The following is a 19,368-nucleotide window of genomic DNA, read 5'->3' on the forward strand; positions in this document are numbered from 1 at the left end:
ACATGGAATCTGCAAAGTACTGTAGATTCTTACCATCTCTCTCTCTGTCTGCTATTAGGGTCATGGACAGTTGTTGATGTTCATACGTTCAGCCTTTGACAGCCTGCCATCTCGACAGATAAGGAAGTACAGGGTTCCCCCAGGACCACCCACTTCAGTTATTCACTAAAAAAGACCACTGGACCCAGCCTGTAATTATACTCACAGCTGAGATTGGCGATAGTGATGCAGTAGGAGGAGAACAGGCAGAGGCTAGAGGGGAGCCTGTGGAAGCTCCCTTTTGTTTTCTCCCTCCCAGGAGGTTTCACACAGCAGTGAAAACACAGCAACATGTAGTTGATGTTTTGGACCGGGAACAGGGTTTTTACAGTGCTGGTCACATAGATATATATCTTCGCCAGGCCACAATTCCCAACTCCCAGGACAGTGGGCGTTCAACATAAGCCATAGTTTGAGTGGTCCCAGCTCAGTGAACCACGCTTACCAAGTAACTGTCACCTAGTGAAATTCAGAAAGCCAAGTTTCCAGACACTAGCCTCAGACCTTCTGTGTTAACCCCATGCTGCACAGATGAGAAACCATTTAAGCTGCTGAATGGTGCGGACTGGTGGCAAGCCAACGCTGCAGTTGTGGGAGCTTGCAGTCTCCCTGTGTTTTTGCAAATATTAAAATATGTTGTATGTAGCCTTTTACCCTCATATTAGTAAAAAGTGACTGGGAAATGGCAAAATGAGAGTGGGCTCCAGGGCAGCTGCAGTGGGTAGATCTCATAAAGATAACGCAGTCAGACAAGGAATCCTCAGATAACCCACTCTTGATTGGGCACTAATTGCATGTTCCATTATGGGGGGGGGGGGAAAGGACAAGGTTAAGGGATTTATTTTGGATGCAAAAGATAAAGTATAAAAAGTATGTTCTTGATCTTATGAAAAGTTTTTGGGGAAAATGCTCGTTTCTATTTTGACACTTGAAATTGAAGGTAGTTGATGGATCATATATTAGCATTAAAATAATAAGGTATGTGGCTTTGAATTATGTTAAGTGAAACATGGAGTTTCCTAAGAGTACAGAGCACCTCTTTACCTAATTATTTTCATTAAAAGTGCCTCTTCAGTTTGAATCATTACATTTTATGTTTGGAACTGGCCTTGTCTGATTCTTCCTGTTGTCGGTGAATGCCTTAACTAAAATTAATGTTCCTTGGTGATCCAGGTTTCCAAAAGCCAAGATCGTAAATCAGCCAGCAGAGAGAAGCGGTCCGTTGTGTCCTTTGATAAAGTTAAAGAACCTCGGAAGTCAAGAGACTCAGAATCCCGGAGGTGAGTCAGGGGCCAGGAGTATCCAGTGGCCTGGATGTTGCCCTGTACTGGTTCTAAGTATGTCCTGGCCTCCCAAAGTCCACTGTGGGTGGAATGTTGTTAAAACGTCTTTGTTCCTTAGACTTTGAGTCCAACCACTTGTACTGTCATTTCATCCTCTGGTTCTTCTCAAATGCTTTTCTCCTGCACCTGGGTCCATCTCTTCTTAAAGGCTATGGGATGCCTTCCTAATGCAGCAGCACTAATTAACAAAACAAACTTACACCAGAAGCCAAGAAAAACATCTTTATAATATTTTAAAAACACAAATGGTATTTAGTGATAGAGTTAATTTATATTTCCTAACAAAAACAATTTTGAAAACTAGTTTCAATTTAAAAAGAGCCGTTAGTAAAATTGGCTGAGTAAGAGTGAGAAAAAGGGGTTGACCAAGGGAACTAATTTTTGTAATCTCCTCCCCCATACAGAACTTTCTTTATAAAAGGAAAAGGTAGCGGCCACATATCAGTGAAATAACTGGCAAATAGCTCAGTGGAAATGTCATGTGATAAAAGTGAGATTTCCCACTAGTGATGAAAGGATGAACTCTTCGAAAAATTACTTCAGGTCATTTGATGGTTCCTTAGGACAGTATTTTGGCTTTCTCATGTCATTGATAAAATAGCATAGACTGAAACCTGAATGTAAAGATAGAAACAAATAACTTTGCAGTTATGAATCTTGGGTTTGGAAGGCCTTAAAAATCATAAGGGAAAAGTTAACTAAATCAAAAGTGAATTTGTGCCTGATGAAAGACCATAGAGAAAGTCAAGAGACATGCATAGATGAAAATAGAAGCGATTTAAAATAAAAGTAATAATAAAACAACCTAATTGGAAAAGAAACAGAAGACAGTGATCAGGGAAGTGCAGATGAACACACAGCAGCATGACCATGGTGCTGTCTGTCAATTTCAGGTGACTCGTTGAAGCACAATGTCGAGAGATAGTGGGAACACAATGGGGCTGGCAGCCTCCCAGGACGCACTGTCATAGCGTGCACTTCTATGTCTTAGTGTCCCCAAGCCCAGAAATGCACATTTCCCAACTGGGCAAGAGAAATTTGCACAAGAAAATGGGGGTGTGGGTGTCCGTTTTTGTGAACATTTCTGTCTGATATGTTATATTTCTGTCTTTGAACATTTGAAGGCCACCAAAAGGTTTGCCTCTTGAGTACTGGTTAAATAAAGCACGGCCTCTCCCCACTAGGGGAGCCTTCCCAAATATGTGCTGTAGATATAGGAGATCTCAGAGGCAGGGTTCTATTGCATGAACCAAGGAATTTGAAGTCATTTTTGACAAGTCACAGACACATAAGGCATAATGGTACAGATCTATCTGTAAATGTACAGCAAAAGATGGAAGAGAGACAACCTGGCAGCTGTGTTGTCTGTCACATAGAGAGATTACCAGGAAATATACTGAAATATGGTCATTGTTGCTGTCACAAGAAGAGCTGGCGGGCCTCCCTGGTGGTGCAAGGGGTTAAGACTCAGCCTATGAAGCTATCCATAGCCTCTGCTGCATGAGTTCGATCCCCAAGCTGGCCAGGGAGCAAACCACATGGGGCAGCAGACCTCTCCTGACTCTCCCGCTGCTCCCCTCAGCAGTGTATTTCAGTTGATCTGCCTGTTCAGTTACCCACTCTGTCTCTGGTGAATCCTCTCACCCCCCATAACTCTGGCCTGTACCCCAGTTCTTGTATGTACGTATAAATAAATAAATCTTAAAAAAAAAAGCTGGCGATGTTTTTGGGCCTGGCAGAGTTCCTGTGTGGCTTCAAGACTGGCTCTTCACTACTCAGCTGCTACAGGCCCTTGCTTATTGTCAGATTCATCTGAATTTAAAAACCTCAAAAGGTTTCATTAGTAGTGTGCTAGCCCTCATTCACATTCCCGAAGGTCACAGTTTAGGGAGTAAAAGCTCTGAGACAAACCTGCTATGAAAATATGTTGTTGTTTCCTTCAAATGGGTTATTGCATGTCATCAGATACTGAACTTAAAAATATCTTAGTTCAGGGGCATTCCTGATGGTGCAGGGGTTAAAGTCTCAGCACTATGACCTATCACCAGCCACTAAGGCCTGAGTTTGATCCCCAGCTAGGGAGCTACCCACGTGGTGCAGCAGACCTCTCCTGTCTTGCCTGCTGCTCCCCTCAGCAGTGTATTTCAGTAGATCGGCCTGTTTTGCTCCCCACTCTGTTTCTGGTGAATCCTCTCACTTCCCACACTCCTGGCCTATACCCCAATTCTTGAATGCATAAATAAAAATAAATCTTTAAAAAGAAAAAAGGTCTTACTTCATATTAGACTTGACCTCATGGAGACACCTGGCTCTGACTTAATCAGGAATGAAGATGGCAGTAGAGGTAAACTGGAGATTCGGGGTGCTTGATGGGCTTTCATAGCAGTGACAGGCTGCACTTCCATCCCCCAGTAGAAACTGGCCTGTGCAGGAACTGGGCTACATCCCCTGGATGGAAGCTGTTCCACGTCCATGAAGTGCACCCTCACCTGGCTGGATGGTACCTGCAAGGTGGTGCTTTCTGCAGCCGCTGCTCTTCCTTTGCAGGGTTCGTGAGCGCAGTGAGCGGGAGCAGCGCATGCAGGCTCAGTGGGAACGGGAAGAGCGGGAGCGACTGGAGTTTGCCCGAGAGAGACTGGCCTTCCACCGGCACCGCCTGGAGCGAGAGCGCATGGAGCGTGAGCGGCTGGAGCGTGAGCGTATGCACGTGGAGCAGGAGCGCCGGAGGGAGCAGGAGCGCATCCACCGGGAGCGAGAGGAACTGCGGCGCCAGCAGGAGCTACGCTATGAGCAGGAGCGGCGGCCTGCTGTGCGGAGGCCCTACGATGTGGATGGCCGGTGAGCCAGCTGCTCCCAGCAGCTCCTTGGTTGGCCTGTGGCATTGCAGATTGCCTTATGATCCCCCCAAATGGTGTTAACAGGAGACCTGTAATTAAAAGAAAGTATGAGTACACATCATAGCCCAGTTGGATACCCTGTAATCCGGGAACCTGAGATGGGTTGCAATCACAGGAGAGAGAGAGATAGAGATCATTAGGTGCAAGTTCCAGCATAGACTCCCTGCGGATGCAGTTCAGGCACCCAGAGTAGGATATGATACAGGAGTGCGGGGGTGGGCAGAGATCCCAATCATCTCCCGAGTACCTTCCGGGCTTTCTAGTCATTATAGTAATTTGTGTTGGCTTATTCAAATGATAAAGATTGGTTGTAATGCCTCCATCATGCTGAGAGGCATGAATACAGAAAGGCTAGCCACGGGTGGAAAACAGGTTTGCTGTCAAGAGTTTGTGGCAGTAATCCCATTGTTGATCCTGTATATGGTGCAACTTGGAGAAAATTGAGTTTTGTTTTTGTTTTCTTCCTACTGCATAAATAAAGGGGGGCCTATGTAATTAATATATGAGACTTCTGTAAAGAGCCTGTAAGCTGTTTTAGGACCATTTTGCCTTTCTACGAAATACTGATACTGTATTCATATTCATAAATATTTTGAGAAAGTTTCCTGTGCTTCTGAAAGTCCTCCCCACCTAGTATCAGTCCTGTGTGTGTGCTGGGTCAAAAAGTTAGCCTCACTGCTCTGATAGTTGAAGCTGACCCTGTGGTGGCAAGTAAGACTCCCAGAGGCATATACATACCTACCTGCTCACCCACTGCACTGGTCATCTCCTGTCAGAGAAACCCACGCTTTTTTGTTTGCAGGCCTGTGTGTTGGACAAAATAAAGAGTCAGGTACCATGTCACCCCTCTGACCCTTGCTGCTGGTGTAGCAAAGAATACTTGCTGATAATATCAAGTCTCCTATGAAGTGATACAGGCCAGTGACAGTGGTGCACCAGCTCCCGCAAGGGTCATCTATTTGAAGGAGGAAAATATACTTAATTCCTTTGTTACATACCCTTGCAGGCGAGATGATGCCTACTGGCCAGAAGCCAAGCGGGCTGCCCTGGATGAGCGCTATCATTCTGACTTCAACCGCCAGGATCGCTTCCACGACTTTGACCACAGGGACCGTGGCCGCTATCCTGACCACTCGGTTGACAGGTCAGCAAGGCCCAGTTCAACCTGCCAATTTGATGGAAGTTTTCTTTGTCCTGCTTCACTCCTTTTCTTTTCTTTTTTTTTAAGAAGTTATTTTATTTTTGCATGCATGCAAGAACTGGGGTGTAGGCCAGAGGTGCAGGAGGTGAGAGGATTCACCAGAGACAGAGTGGGGACCAGAGCAGGCCTATCTACTGAAATACACTGCTGAGGGGAGCAGTGGGCGAGTCAAGAGAGGTCTGCTGCCCCATGTGGGTTGCTCCCTGGCCGGGCATCGAACTCGTGCTGCAGTGGCTGGTGATGGCTTGTGGTAGTGCTATGACTTTAACCCTTTGCGCCACCAGGGAGACCCTGTCCTGCTTCACTCTTGAAGCACTGGGATTGGCTTTTCTAGATTCTGCAAGTGCACTGAAACCATCAGAGGCACATGAGAATTACCTGGCTTTGATTTGGGAATTGTTGTCTTCCATTAGGAACTCTTATCCTTCAATGAGGCTTATCCTTCCTTTCCTTGTGGTTTCACTTAAAATATGTCTTTCAGGAGAGAAGGTTCAAGGTCGATGATGGGAGAAAGAGAAGGACAGGTAAGCCTGAAGCTATCGTCGTAGCCACTGTTGTCCCCACAGACTTGATTCTCTTCCCTTCTGCATGCCTCCCAACATGGGAATTAGGACAGTGGGGAAGGGAAGATGTGTGACACTGTTAATATTTGTGGCATGAAAATTTTAATGATTTGTGCTAGATTAGAAATCCAGACAGTTATTCTGAAACCTTTGGGGCCTTGGTCCAGAGGTTTCATGTTCCTTAATAGGTAAGGTCATGGTACTGCCGTGCCAGGAAGCCTTGGTGAGTCTGGCAGCCTCTATTGGAAAGGACCTTGTTACTCACCAACCAACGGCATGTAACACATGCATGCTGTGGACTCCCTGTGCCCTTGGAGCAGTGGTGAGCTGTGGTGTTGCTGGGTCAGCCCGCCCTGCTGAGCCACAAGCTCAAGTCTTTGGTTCATACTTGCTCTTAGGGCCAGATTAACACATTAGAAAAATAAGCTCCAAGATCTCCTTGTTTTCTGTCTAATATTTTGCTAACAGGTTTCGTCTATAAAGAAAAGTCCTGGTGATATGAAACTAAATCTTGAACTAGTCTGATTCATATTTGGTGGAGTTTAGCATAGTGATTAAATGTCCAGGCTTCAGAATCAGATCCCTGCCTCCTGCTCAGTCTGCTCTCCAGCTGTTACTCCTGCCCAGTGGTCCAGGGGAGAAGGGTGATGGTTTAGTGTCTGCCTGTGCATAGCCGTTAAGCATTGCTACCAACTTTAATGCCATTATTATATGGTGCTCTTCCAAGACTGGAGGGTTTTTATTCCCTCACATGCCCAGTCATAAGACATCAGTGCCACCCTGAATGGTAACTGGTGACATCTGACTGTAGGGGGGAAAAGCCTCAGAAAGAGGAAACTAGTAACAGGACCTGTTACTCTGGTTAGTTAGGTGGGAAATAAGTTGGTTAATTTGCAAGATACTAAGGAAAAGTTGGAAAATGAGCATTAAAGAACTAGGTCTTACCACGTTAAACTTCCCTGTTTGGCATCAGATCCTCTTTTGTGTCTTAAGATAGAAGGATCTTAGCAAAAGATCATTCTTTCTTAAATGTTTGCCTTTTTCCAAAAATAAATGAATTTATCTAAATCCATAGTTATAATTTTCTTTAAAAAGCCCCTCTTCCTCAAAGATTGTTTATAGAAGTGTCATTTCTGGATTCCCATTTAAAAGCTCTTCTTCCATGTGGCAGCACTTGCTACTGTGGACACTTTTTGCTCATGATTTTGTTCCTTGAAGGAACATCATACAGAATTGACCCCCTTTTTTTCAGTTGAGGGTTGGTGTCAGCACATGCTTGGGAATGAGAGGCCTGGGAAAGCTGGGGATAGTGTATACTGGTGACGAGCAGTTGGGCCTCCCTGCTGTGGACACCGTGTGGGAGTACACTGCCTTCCTCAGAAGAGTCCCGTTCTAATGAACAGATGAGTGTGCGCACAGTGCCAGGGGGTGCATTACCAGGACTCCTCTAGGTCTTCACCTGGAGTATGGGCAAAAGCCACCGTGGCTCCCAGTTGAGTGTGTGGGCTGTGGAGCCAAAGACACCATCACCTCTTGCATCTTCTAGCTCTCTAGAAGTCGGATTGGAAGATTCTTCCAAGCAGCAGGAACAGGGGCTTTGGGTGGAGGAAAGGAAAAAGTGGGCTTTTAGGTAAAACTGTCTTTCCTGAAGTGCAGGTTCATCTGTTGTCCTCCCTACAGATAGTGTTTAGTATGGGCCCCACACTTTTAGTCCATGCAGCGGGTGCCCCACATCCAGGACAGAGAGGGAGCAAGCGCCAGGCCCAGAAAAATTTGTGTTGAAGTAGCCCTAGCGACCGCTCTGCTCCCATAGTTCTGTGGGGCTGTTGTGGGACCTGGCGTAACATCATCCGTCCTTTCTTGGTGAAGGACCCTGTGAATCCATCAGTGCCCAGCTCTTGGCCTTCTGGTCAGGGGCACTGTCAGCCCAGCAGTACTTTTGCCATTCCTCTACTCTGTTGAGGACCTTTTCCTCACCAAGGCCCTAGTCAGAATTTGGGGATGTGGTGTGTCACGGGAGCTGAGATGGTCTGTGTGGCACAAGAAAATCTGCACAGTGCCTACTAGCACTACCTCTGGCCTGCTTTGATTTATTGCCCTTGACCTTAGGGTCCAGGGGTGATAGTGAAGCCTTTTCATTCTGGCTCTTTCTCACTCAGCATTACCCTGAACGCCATGGAGGACCAGAGCGCCACGGTCGGGACTCCCGAGACGGGTGGGGTGGATACGGCTCTGACAAGAGAATGAGTGAGGGCCGGGGGCTGCCGCCGCCACCCAGGTTTGTCCGAACCCCAGTATCTGTGGACCTCACACCTAGTCAACTGACAGGATCCATTGTGCTGGAGAGGGCCCCGGGAAACAGATGAGCACCAACCCCATGGCCCTCACTGTCTCACGGGGTGGGGGCTGGGGCCATGCACTGTTGAGTCCACCTAGCGGCCACCCACTGCCCTTGTTCTGAACGGCAAAGCTGGGGCGGTCCAAATCAGAAAGCATGTTTTTCCAAGGGGCAGACGTGACTGGGGGGACCATAGCCGGAGAATAGAGGATGACCGTGCGTGGCAGGGCGCTGCTGACGGAGGCATGATAGACCGGGACCACAAGCGGTGGCAAGGTGAGGACTTGTCTTGGATAAGCGCCTGCTCTCTGCCCCCGCACTGACCCCAGCCTCTCTAGGCTCACTCTTCTGTCCCCGCACAGCTCTTTGCTGGGCGGGTGTGAGACTGCTTAAGCATCTGCCAGAGACCTGTAGGTTCTGGGTTGGCCTGGTGACTCGGGGCAGCGTGGCTTGGCGCAAGAGGCGTTTTTGAAAAAGTGTCTCTTGTCCTCTAGGTGGCGAAAGAAGTATGTCTGGTCACTCAGGACCGGGTCACATGATGAACCGGGGCGGGATGTCTGGGTAAGGCATGTGTCAGTGGTGCCTCACTTCTTTGTGTTTTGTGTTGCCTTTGCATGTTGACCTTGGGGAAGATGTAGAAACCACCCAGTCTCCCAGCTGTCACTGCTTCCCCTCCCTGGGGCCTAGGGGGGAGGCGCCCCCTGGCACGGTCTGCCCGCCCCCCTGCAGGCTGCCTTGTGGAGTGGGCCAGGGGTGGGGCTCCGGCAACAAGACTTTGCCTCTGCTCTCAGGCGCGGCAGCTTCGCCCCTGGCGGCGCCTCCCGGGGCCATGTGATCCCGCGGGGTAGGATGCAAGGCGGCTTTGGAGGTCAGAACCGGGGGAGCAGACCCAACGATGCCCGCTTCACTCGCCGCTACTAAGTGCTCGGGATTCTGTGTATGTCACGTGGCAACAAAACTCTGTTCTGTTAGGAATTATCTTAAACTGTGTAAAATAATTTTTTTTTATCTGCTGCCATATTGTAGCTCAATACAATGTGAATTGTTTTGTTTTTTTTTTTGGTTTTTTGTAATAAATGTGTTTCTGTTCACATACCCTTTCAAGTGTCCTCTTTACTTGTATCTCAAGTAAAATGAAATCATACTTCGTACTGCTTAGCCCAGCTCCTCCCTCGGGGCCAGGAGGAGGGCAGAGTGCAGCTTTTAAGGGACTGTTGGGATTTCCAAAGGTATGTTGTGGGGGTGACACTTAGAGAACATGAAGTTGGCATTTTCAAGCACCCAGCTCAGTGGCATTGAGTACATGCCTGTTGTGGCGCTGCCATCCCGCTCCAGAACCTAATCATCTTCCCACACTGAAACTGTTCCCTACCCCAAGCCCACCCTCCTTCCCGTCTCTCTGAATGGAACTTCTCGGGATCTCCTAAGTGGACTGCACCCTAGAGGCTAAGCCAGGATGCAGACTGCAGTGTGTGCCCAGGAGGACCCCAGGGCTGCTTGCAAGGACGGGAGGGGCGGGTTCCTCCTCTGCGGGAGGGTTCAAGGCAGCTGTGTTCGGGGACAAGGTGCTGCCTTGCCCACCATGTGGCTCTTCTTCCAGATACCAACAGCCGAGATAACCCCAAGGTCTCAGCCAGCTGACCCTGGGGCCTCAGACCCAGAAGACTGGCGTGGGAGTTAAAGGCACCCTGCTTCCGGCTCTGCTTCCTTAGCCTACCAGGGGCAAGTTCCTTCAGTTCTTGGCCACCACATGCTCACCAGCCTGATGGGGCTAGTAGGCTGTGTCTGAGCTTGCACAGGTGAGGAATGCTGTCGTGAGACTATGTCCCCTCCTTACTCCCCGCCTCTGTTCACAAAGATGTGCAGTCTCTGCAGCTACTCCAGGTTCTAGTTCATCAGGACCTCATTTCTGGGTCCAAGTAAGTTGGGGGAAACATGTCTCGACTGCTTGGGTGTGTTACTTTGCTCTTAGACGTCATGAAAGCTGCCCTGGCCCTCAGATACATAGGGAGGAGCCCGGATACCACTCGCCCACATGGCTTGGGGTGGGCAGACCCAGGGCAGGGGAGCAGAGTGTGGGCCCTGGGCCCAGCACATCCCTGCCAGTATCTGGGGCTCCTCAGAGCACACAGGGTGACCTCCAGTTCTGCTGAATTCACCATTCCTTCTCACCACCCCTTAGGCTGCACTGGCACCACCCCTTGCCCCAGTCCAACAAAGCGTAGCTTTCCACAGCCAGAACAGCCTTCCAAGGACAGGGGTGCCGGCTGTCCGAGGAACAGCGTGCTGCACGGGGGAGGTAGGCCTCAATGCAGGACTCCTCAGGGCCTTTAAAGCACCAGGACAAGGTAGCATGCACAGGAGACTGTGGTGCCCAAGGTCTTCATTGACACAAGAGTAGTCAGAGGGAGGCCTGCATCTTGGCTTTGTGGAAACGGATGGTCACCTCCCCTCTCCGGGATCCATCTTTGATACGTCCAAACGGGGTTAGACCTTGGCAGCAAGGGCCCTGTATTCCCAGTGCCCACAGCCAGGGGAAGACACTTAACTAGGCCTTTACACTTGGTGGTCATCCAAATAAACAGCTCTCCACAGGGTCAGAGATGTCCTCATCCTAGTTCCTGGAACCTGTGTATGTGGCACCTCACATAGCAAAAAGAACTTTGCAGAGGGGATTTAGGACCTTTAAATGTAAGATGATGTCTGGAAGACCACTGAGGCCGTCCAAGCTGACTTTGAAGATGAAGGGCCCCCAGGCCAAGGAATCCAACAGCCTCTAGAAGCTGGAAAAGGCAGGAAATGGGTTTTCTCCCCATCCCCCACCCCGGAGCCTCTAGAAAGACCCAGCCCTGCTGACACCTTGTGCTCCACCCAGAGAGCCCCAGCGTACACACAGGAGGTTAAGAGCTGATGGGGGATTAACTCCATGGCCAAGTTCATTCAGCTGCAGGATGAGACTGTCTGGATGGAGATGAAGGGGGCCAGGAGGGCAGAGCCTGTGCCCTAGGACAGCTCCTCACCACCCACAGAGACTGGCTTTCCTTTCTGTGTGCTTGCTGGGCCAAGGGTCTCCCATGGGTGGGGGGGGGATACGCACAATTCAAAGTGTCTATGGAGCACCAGAGCCTATGGTCTGCTCTCATCTCTTTCCAGGTGGACGTCCCCAGTGGGGCCTAAACAGCAAAGGGGTGAACCATGGTCTGTGGTCCAGGTCCCTTCAATTCTGGGTGCCAACTGGGTTCACCTATGCCCCCCAGGACCAGCACATGGGAGAAGACGTTTCCAAAGTCCTTTATTGGGCCAGCAGGGCCGGGAGCTGCCCTTGGAGTAGGGTCCCAGTCTGGAGTCTTCTGGTTCATTGCATACCTGCCATTCCCCAACGGAGGCAGGCAGCCACCTCTAACATTCAGGTTACTTGACTCGCTCCTTCAGGTACTGCCAGCCCTCCTTGGTGTATGCGCAGACCTTGGCAGGGGCCACCGACAGGGCAGACATCACTGTAATGATGCCTGTGGGCAGAGAGGACCCAGTACCCATTGAGGCTTCAGCCAAGGGAGTTAGTCCACCCCCTGGGGAAGCCTTAGCTCTGCAAGGCTCAAAGACACCCCTCCAGCTCAGTCAATTCTCCAAAGGAAATGGAGGCAGAGGAGGGGCAGGGTCTTGTCTGAGGTCATATGCTGAGCTCTGACGTGGGCCAATACCCTCAAGAGAGGCGCCATCTTGCTCCCACCTCCCTGAAATCTGCCCCTTTTCTTTCGGGTATGTGGAGGGGGGCACACACGGCGGGAAGGGGGAGCAATGGAAAGGCACAGCCTGGGAAAGGAGGGGGAAGAGGGGATGCTGGACAAGGGTACTGAGGACCACCCTCAAGCAGAGGGACCCTGGGCTTACCTGAATTCCAGTTATCTCGGAAGTGAAAGTTAAGCTCTGGAAGCTCTGGAAGGGCTGGGAGCTGAGAAAAGAGGGAAAAAAAGGGGACTGGTGAAGGGAAAAGGACCCAACGCCCAGCCCCCGCCAGAGGCAGGACTGCAGGACACCGGGGAAGGCTCATCCCCCTACCAAGCCTTAGTGTCATTCCCACTCCGAGGTACCTGGGGTATCTTCAGCCCCGTCTGCTCACACACATACTGGCTGAACTGGTACACAGCTGGGGGGACCACCTCCTCAGCCTTCTGGAGGGCGGCCTGGCTTTTATCACCGGTACCCAGCAGCTGCTGGTCATACACCAGGTAGACTGCGCCCCCAGCCACGCTGCCTTTGATGAGGAACCTGCAGCCAGAGAAGGAAACAGCCTAACAGACACTGCCCGCCACCTTGGGGGTCTAGGCTCACCGAGGGAGCAGTCAGACCAGGTGGGTAAGGAACACCGTTCAAAAAGTGACACATCTGAAGCCAGAAAGGTGATAAGGTAAGCACCCTGGGAGCCCACAGATACACCTGACCCCCAAGATACACAGGGTGCACAGCAGGGCTACTCAGCCCATTTAACCGGTGGCCGGGAGAGACAGCGACAGCGGATCACTCGTCGTCCTGCAGGCAGCAGGGGCGAGGGCGGACTGAAGCCTCCTGACCCAATGTCTTGCTCCGCGAGGGAAGCTTCGCGAACAATCCCCGGGGCTTCTGCAAGTGTCCCGGGGTGCTTTCTGTACTTCACACGCGGCTCTGGCCGCGCATGAACCTCCCAACAGACGGGTGCGGCGCTCCCGCTTTACGGAGGAGGCAACTGAGGCTCGGAGGTCTCGGGCACAGAATCGGGAAGCACGAGCTCGCTGGGAAGCGGACAGGAGCCCGGAGTCTGCAGCTGGGCCAAGCGGGGCTGGCACCGAGGGCCCCGAGAGCAGGCCGGGAGGCGCCGGAGGGGTGTGCCCACAGGCGAGGGCTTTCTCGGGGACTCCGGGCCCGCCGGGCGGCCCCACGCACCTCATCAGCGACCACACTCGGGACATCGTCTTCGCTCGGCGACGCGCGCAAGGACACTCGAGTCGTCCGTCGCTTCCGCTCCAGCGCCGCAGAGACCTCTGGGAAGTGTAGTCTCTCCTGTCAGCGGCAAAGGCCTCCGGGAGTCAGCGTCTCCTTAAAGCTTCGAGACGCCTAAGACAGACTGTGGTCCCACCGCGAAAGGACTCCGGGAAGTGTAATTTTCACGGTCCCGCCGCTGCAAAGTTGTCTGGGAAATGTAGTCGGCACAGCCCGGTGAGGGACCGGAAGTTTCGTTCTGCCGCCAAGACTTCTGGGAAATGTAGTTCGGCGCGGCACCGCCCGGGTAGCATGAGAAAGGGAATCGGGGGTCTGGAGTGAGGCTGAAGAGACCCAAAAAGATGTTGGAGCCGGAGGCATCTATCGGCGCCCGCGGAGGGACTAAGAGCTCGGACTGAGGAAGAAGGTACCTAGAAATCTGTTGTCACGGCAACGCGAAGGTGGTGTGGGGGCGGGAGGGAGGCCGACACCCGCCCACCGCCGACCCTTGCTGGCGCCATCAGGCTTGGCGTTCCGGGCCTTCATCGAGGGGGCGGGGCCAGCCACACGGAAGACCGTTGCCTGGCAACCTTCGGACGCCCCTGCTGGGCGGTCTGGCGCCTCCCCTTGAGGAGGCTGGGCTCGGAGCAACGGGACTCCGACCCTCCGGGTTCCGAGGCGGCCGCGGGGCACACCGTAGGGGTCCACGACTAGCTCGCGCTCTGGGGTCCCTGCCCCGCCGGACGGGCGGCGGGAGAAACTGGGTCGTGTGGGTAAGTGCGCGCTTGGGGGCGCGCAGCGGGCGGGTTGCAAGCCCTCTTTGTTCAGACGGGAAACCGTCAGGGGTCCAGTGAGTTCTGCGAGAATTTGGTTAGCCCTGTTCCTCCCCCGTCGCTGCACAGTTGCTCCATTCCTCCACCCACCCACCCACACACACACACACACACACACCACACACACACAAACACATCCACTGAGATAGCAAGCCAGCCAACCCTGCGGAGCTGCTGTGGTCATTGCGTAGGGGGGGAGATGGCTGAGCCCTGGGCTTCATGGGCTTTCCCTGGAAGTAGGGAGAGGTATTAGTGGATACCCTGCCCGGAGCATGTGTGCAGTGTCCACTTTTCTGACAGCCGATTCGTGGAAGATGAAGATGGACAGGTAGGCAGGGCTTTGTGGGCTAGGTGAGGAGGTTGGTCTCCATCTGGGAGCAGTGATGAGCCCTGGAAGGGTTTGTAGCAGGAAAGGCTGGGTAAGTTTGTTTTGTGTTTTGTTTTTATAAAGTTTCATTTGGCTGCATGGAGTCGTGGGATGGAGAAAGCACTGTTGAGTCAGGAGAAGTCAGAGAGGAGACAACTGGAACTTGCAGGACCGAAGGCTGGATCTAGAGATTGGTATCTGGGGACTCCCCAACCCCACCTCTTCCAAGGCTCCTGGGTCTTGGAAGTACCTCTTTCCTCTTTGTCTCGCTGAGTGCAGAGGATGGAAATCCCAAGATGTGATGGGCCTGTGCCCTTTTTGGGAGAGAACCTTGACCCCTGAGCCTTAAGAATCCAACTTCTTTCTTTCTTTCACCTTCTCCATGAAACAAATAAATCTGCTTCTACAGCTGAAATTACATCTTAACCCAAAGCACCAATTCTCTTTCCAACCCACCCCCAAGTGTCTAACTCCTCCCGGGTATCTGCTGACAGAGTCTGTTTTCTGGGTTCCCCTAGCTCTTGACTCCCTCATTCTCATTTCACTCTGTGTGAATCTAGTATCTACTGAGTACTTACTGTGTGCCTAGCACAATTTTGGGCCCTGAAGACCCAAGGGTGGACAAAATAGAGGCACATTTCCTTTTCCTTCCTGCCCTCCTAGAGCTGCCAGAGACAGTGAGCATGTAACAGATCATCAACGAGATTCCTGGTGGCGACCAGTGCTGAGAAGGAGATGAAAGCTTGAGAGATAAAAGGGAGAGAGACCAGGAAGGGAAGTGCTCCCAGGAAGGGAGAGACCAGAAAAGAAGGCCCTTGGAGAAGGTAATGTTTGCACTGAGATCTGAGAAAGATGAGAGAGTAAGCCACTGGGTTTTATTTGTGAAGTGCATTTGGGCAGAAGGACTAGTCAATGCAAAGGCCCTGAGCCAGTATCATGACAGGGTACTTCTGACTCAAAGCCAGGAAAAGGCCAGTGTAGCAAAGCAGAATGAACCAGAGGGGCTGGTCCTTGCAGGGCCTTTTCGGCCATTAGAGTCTGGCTTTTGTTCCTAAAACAAAACAAGATAAAACAAATGGGGAGGATTTTCAGCAGGGGAGACCAAGATGTGGTTCACTTGCTGCTGCTACTGCTCCATGAAGAAACCCCTGAAGGTGGCAGGAAATTGGTGCCTTGGTTCAAGTGAACTATGTGATGACTTAGACCTGAGGGTGGCAGCGGAGGTGGACAAGAGGTGTGAGGGCCGAGCCAGTGCATTATCCCATGCTTCCTGAACAGAGGTGTAGTTGCAGGTGTGGCTCTGGGCCAGGCCTGTGCCAGCCAACTTCTCTCTCTCTGCAGACCAGGGAGGGCCATGAAGGTACTGCTCCTCACAGGGCTGGGAGCCCTATTTTTCGCATATTACTGGGATGACAAGTTCGACCCAGGTTAGTGCCTGGCAGAGTGTAGCAGTGGGGGGTGGAGGAACTGGGGCCCGCTGTCTTATCTGTCTCCCAAGCTGACCACTCCTGCTCACTGCCAGCCAGCCTCCAGGGAGCGCGTGTGCTGCTGACAGGAGCCAGTGCAGGTGTGGGAGAGGAGCTGGCATATCATTACGCACGCCTGGGTTCCCACCTCGTCCTCACGGCCCAAAGAGAGGCTCTCCTACAGAAGGTGAGCCGCCCCAGGTTAATGGTGGGGGCAGGAATAGAAAGGAAAAGGGCGCCTGGGTTTTGAATACTGCAAGGATTCAGGCTTCCTGTGTGATCTTGAGCTAATTACTTAACCTGTCTGAGTGTTAGTCTCCTTGCTTGCAAAACAGAGACAGTGAAAGTATTTATGAGTTTGGGTGCTGGGTTGGTGCAGTAAAGACAGTAGAGCAATTACGGTCAAGCAGGCGGCGTTCCTCAGAAAATGGGAATACTGCCATGCTTGCCTGTAGGACACTTCTCAGCAACACCCCAGTCTTGCGCCAAGGAAATGTACTGGCCAGAAATATTGAGATTTATTTGAAACCTACATTTTAAATGTTGGTCACTGAGCAAATAAGCCGTCGCTTATTCTGGCCCGTGGGCTGCCAGTTTGCAGCCCCGGTGGTAAAGTTTTGCGAATGATGTCGACTGGGAACTGGGAGCTCACGAGTAGGGGAGGGGGCTTTCGGCTGGGGCTCCCGTGGGGCTGGTAGGTGGAGGGGGGCCAGTGGGGGTGGAGGGGCCCACGGGCAGCTCTGGCCCCCCCAGGTGGTAGGGAACTGCCGGAAGCTGGGCGCTCCCAAGGTCTTCTACATCGCTGCGGACATGGCCTCCCCCGAGGTGCCCGAGCACGTGGTGCAGTTTGCGCTGGACAAACTGGGTGAGGGGCGGGGCTCAGAGTCCGGGACCTCGGTCTAGGCCTATGTCTTGGCTTAGGGCCAGAGCAGGAATCGGGGTGGCGGTGAGGTCATGACAAATAGCTGAGGGCGGAGATTGCCGGGGTCCGGGACGAGGCTAGGGATGGAGCTTGTCGCATCCAGGGTGGAACGCCAGAGCAGAGCTCACTGGGTCAGGGAGGCACAAAGCCTGGCAAGACCCAAAGAGTGGGGCCGGGCGTTTTGCACCTCTGCCGCGCGCCAGCTCGGGCGGCGCTTTTTGGGTCGGTCTCCTGTCCGGGCTCCCCCAGTTCGAGGGCGTGGGTCGGAGGCGGAGCCGCATCCGGACCTGGGGGCGGAGCCTCAAGCACCAGCTCCGGGCTGACTGGATTCTCCGGGCCAGGAGGGCTGGATTACCTGGTGCTGAACCACCTCGGCGCCGCGCCGGCGGGCCCGCGGACCCGCAACGCCCAGGCAACGCGCTGGTTAATGCAGGTGCCCCCCTCCCCCGCCGCGGCCGTGGCCCCCCCTGCGCGAGCAGCCCGTTCCCCAGGCCCCGCCCCGGCCCCGCCTCCTCCGGGTCTGGGCTATGATTCCTGGACGGGCTGGCCCTGCGCCCCCGTCCCCGACTCCGCCGGAACCCTCGGGCCCCGCCCCCGAGGCCCCGCCCCCGAGGCCCCGCCCCGCGCTGTAGACTCCGCCCCCTTCGTCTTTGGTTGACTCGCGGTCGCCCCCTCCAGGTGAACTTCCTGAGTTACGTGCAACTGACTTCATTGGCCCTGCCCAGCCTGACAGACAGCAAGGGCTCCCTGGTGGTGGTGTCCTCGCTCCTAGGTGCGTGCACGCAGGGGAGTCGGGAGGCCACTAGCTCGTTGACAGCAAATATGGAGGGGACAGAAGACTTTCGGGAGGGGGAGCAGCAACGTCTCATTGCTCAGCTGTCGCCCTCTGTACACAGGCCGGGTGCCCACGTCCTTCTCCAGCCCCTACTCCGCGGCCAAGTTCGCGCTGGACGGCTTCTTCAGCTCCCTGAGGCGGGAACTGGACGTGCAGGACGTGAATGTGGCCATCACCATGTGCGTCCTGGGCCTCCAGGATCATGCTTCAGCCACTGAGCGATTCCGGTGAGGCCCAGGACCGGAGCGGGCTGGGTGGTGGTGGTGGTGGAGCTGTAGGAAGCCACCCAGCTGCAGCCTCCACCTAACCCTCCCATCCCCAGGGGCATCACGAGGGCCAAGGCAGCTCCGGGGCCCAAGGCAGCCCTGGCTGTGATCCGGGGCAGCGCCACACGTGCCTCCAGAGTCTTCTACCCATGGCGTTTTCACCTGCTCTGCCTTCTCCGAAGCTGGTTGCCTCAACCACGGGCCTGGTTCATCCGCCAGGAGCTCAACAGCACGGCCACCGCTGCTGCCTAAGTCTCAGGGGTGGTACCCTTCATCTTCCCAGAAGAGAACCCTCCATCCAGCCGGCCCAGAGCACCCTCTCAGAGGGTGACCATGGCCCAAGATGGAGTCATCAATACAGAAAAGGAAGATGAGAAGACCTCCCAGCACCTGGAGACAATCAGCGCCCAGGGTGTGCAACCACCTGTTTGGGGACTTGGGAAGGCATTACCTCATCCTGCCCATCACTGATGTATAATTGCTGCTTCCATTTTGCAGATGAGAAAACTGATTCTCACAGAGGTAATATGACTTGTCCCAGGGCTCTCGCCACATCCAACAGGTCACACTACCCTGAGCCACCCTTGGAGCCCTCTCTGTCTCCCACCTGGAACCACCGGGTCCTTTATTAGTTCTCATTTGTTTTCAAAGCTGTCCACCTGATGGGGGGAGGGGATCTGAGGAGGAGAAGGCAAAGAATGTGTTTTGGGCTGGACTTAACCTTTCCTTTCATAATAAAAATCTTTTCTCCTGCATGTCTCTTTTTTTTTTTTTTTTTGCGAATATTTATTTATTTAATTATTTATACAAGCACTGGGTACAGTCAGAAGCACGGGAGGGTGAGAGAATTCACCAGAGCCAGAGCAGGGAGCAGAGCAGGCAGAAGGACCGAAGTACACTGCTGAGGGGAGCAGAGGGCAGCAGGAGAGGTCTGCGCGCCATGTGGGACCCTCCTCCGGTGGCCTGGGAGCAACCGGGGATCGAACCAGCGCTGCAGAGGCTGCGGGCAGCTTCGCAACCCAGTGTTCAACTGCTGCGCCACTGGGGAGGCCCTCTCCTGCATGTCTCTTGTTCAAATTGCTCGGTCCTTCTAGTTTGCTGGCAGCTGGCAAGTGAAAAGGGATATGTGTACTGAACCAAAATTCCAAATCCCAGGTAGAGAATTGGAGGCAGGAAGGCAGATGGAAGGATTGTGAATTTTATTTGCAGCATAGAGTACACAGTTTATGCACCAGTAGTGATAAAGTGCATTAGTCATAAGCACTTGATGTACATGACCTCATGGCATCTTCACAAACAGAAGTTGGTGCTACCTTTGTTCACATTTCACAGATAAGGGAAC

At 52.8% G+C, this 19,368-nt stretch overlaps 3 protein-coding genes across 13 annotated transcripts in view; 2 read left to right on the forward strand and 1 right to left on the reverse strand.

Moving 5' to 3' along the window:
- The window catches only part of SAFB (scaffold attachment factor B), a 39,557-nt gene extending 29,884 nt beyond the window's left edge, over positions 1-9,673 (forward strand). Inside the window, exons 14-21 of one of the 3 annotated variants that reach the window (XM_037505148.2) lie at positions 1,213-1,319; positions 3,930-4,220; positions 5,286-5,423; positions 5,962-6,004; positions 8,203-8,321; positions 8,551-8,657; positions 8,876-8,942; positions 9,173-9,670. In XM_037505148.2, the coding sequence (XP_037361045.1) occupies positions 1,213-1,319; positions 3,930-4,220; positions 5,286-5,423; positions 5,962-6,004; positions 8,203-8,321; positions 8,551-8,657; positions 8,876-8,942; positions 9,173-9,302 (1,002 nt within the window). In that variant the 3' untranslated portion in view covers positions 9,303-9,670. Of the gene's footprint in view, positions 1-1,212; positions 1,320-3,929; positions 4,221-5,285; positions 5,424-5,961; positions 6,005-8,202; positions 8,322-8,550; positions 8,658-8,875; positions 8,943-9,172 lie in introns of all 3 variants that reach the window. The other 2 variants (XM_037505149.2, XM_037505150.2) reach the window with 2 other exon arrangements.
- A 1,953-nt stretch (positions 9,674-11,626) lies between these two features.
- Positions 11,627-13,864, reverse strand: MICOS13 (mitochondrial contact site and cristae organizing system subunit 13). Its single transcript, XM_037505160.2, has 4 exons — positions 13,302-13,864; positions 12,473-12,650; positions 12,273-12,333; positions 11,627-11,890 (listed from the first exon to the last, which is right to left on the reverse strand). The coding sequence occupies exons 1-4, from the start codon at positions 13,325-13,327 to the stop codon at positions 11,793-11,795; spliced, it is 363 nt and encodes a 120-aa protein (XP_037361057.1). The 5' UTR covers positions 13,328-13,864; the 3' UTR covers positions 11,627-11,792.
- Positions 13,569-18,775, forward strand: HSD11B1L (hydroxysteroid 11-beta dehydrogenase 1 like). 9 transcript variants are annotated; one of them, XR_005124150.2, is made up of 11 exons: positions 13,569-13,764; positions 14,622-14,731; positions 15,201-15,361; positions 15,879-15,964; positions 16,036-16,190; positions 16,757-16,868; positions 17,267-17,358; positions 17,604-17,697; positions 17,822-17,987; positions 18,083-18,438; positions 18,525-18,775. XR_005124150.2 is itself a non-coding variant. In XM_037505153.1 (11 exons), the coding sequence occupies exons 5-11, from the start codon at positions 15,892-15,894 to the stop codon at positions 18,276-18,278; spliced, it is 888 nt and encodes a 295-aa protein (XP_037361050.1). In that variant the 5' UTR covers positions 13,941-14,110; positions 14,408-14,498; positions 14,622-14,731; positions 15,201-15,361; positions 15,879-15,891; the 3' UTR covers positions 18,279-18,775. The 9 variants fall into 9 exon arrangements, 8 of the variants coding, with proteins under 8 accessions (XP_037361048.1, XP_037361053.1, XP_037361056.1 ...); XM_037505153.1 differs by lacking the exon at positions 13,569-13,764 and adding exons at positions 13,941-14,110; positions 14,408-14,498 and having other exon boundaries at positions 18,083-18,775; XM_037505155.1 differs by lacking the exon at positions 13,569-13,764 and adding exons at positions 13,941-14,110; positions 14,471-14,498 and having other exon boundaries at positions 18,083-18,775.
- The last annotated feature ends 593 nt before the right edge of the window (positions 18,776-19,368 follow it).

This window comes from Talpa occidentalis, unplaced genomic scaffold (assembly GCF_014898055.3).
Source record: "Talpa occidentalis isolate TD23 unplaced genomic scaffold, MPIMG_talOcc4v2.1 talOcc4.12, whole genome shotgun sequence".
NCBI lineage: Eukaryota > Metazoa > Chordata > Mammalia > Eulipotyphla > Talpidae > Talpa > Talpa occidentalis.

Bases quoted from the DNA above. Each gene is read 5' to 3' on its own strand.
- HSD11B1L (XM_037505151.2), top strand. From the start codon at position 15,892: ATGAAGGTACTGCTCCTCACAGGGCTGGGAGCCCTATTTTTCGCATAT. The intron at 16,191-16,756 runs GTGAGCCGCCCC...TGGCCCCCCCAG, and splicing joins GAGAGGCTCTCCTACAGAAG to GTGGTAGGGAACTGCCGGAA. The intron at 17,359-17,603 runs GTGCCCCCCTCC...CGCCCCCTCCAG, and splicing joins CAACGCGCTGGTTAATGCAG to GTGAACTTCCTGAGTTACGT.
- MICOS13 (XM_037505160.2), bottom strand. From the start codon at position 13,327: ATGTCCCGAGTGTGGTCGCTGATGAG. The intron at 12,334-12,472 runs GTACCTCGGAGT...CTCTTTTCTCAG, and splicing joins CGGGGCTGAAGATACCCCAG to CTCCCAGCCCTTCCAGAGCT. The intron at 11,891-12,272 runs GTAAGCCCAGGG...CTCTGCCCACAG, and splicing joins CCGAGATAACTGGAATTCAG to GCATCATTACAGTGATGTCT.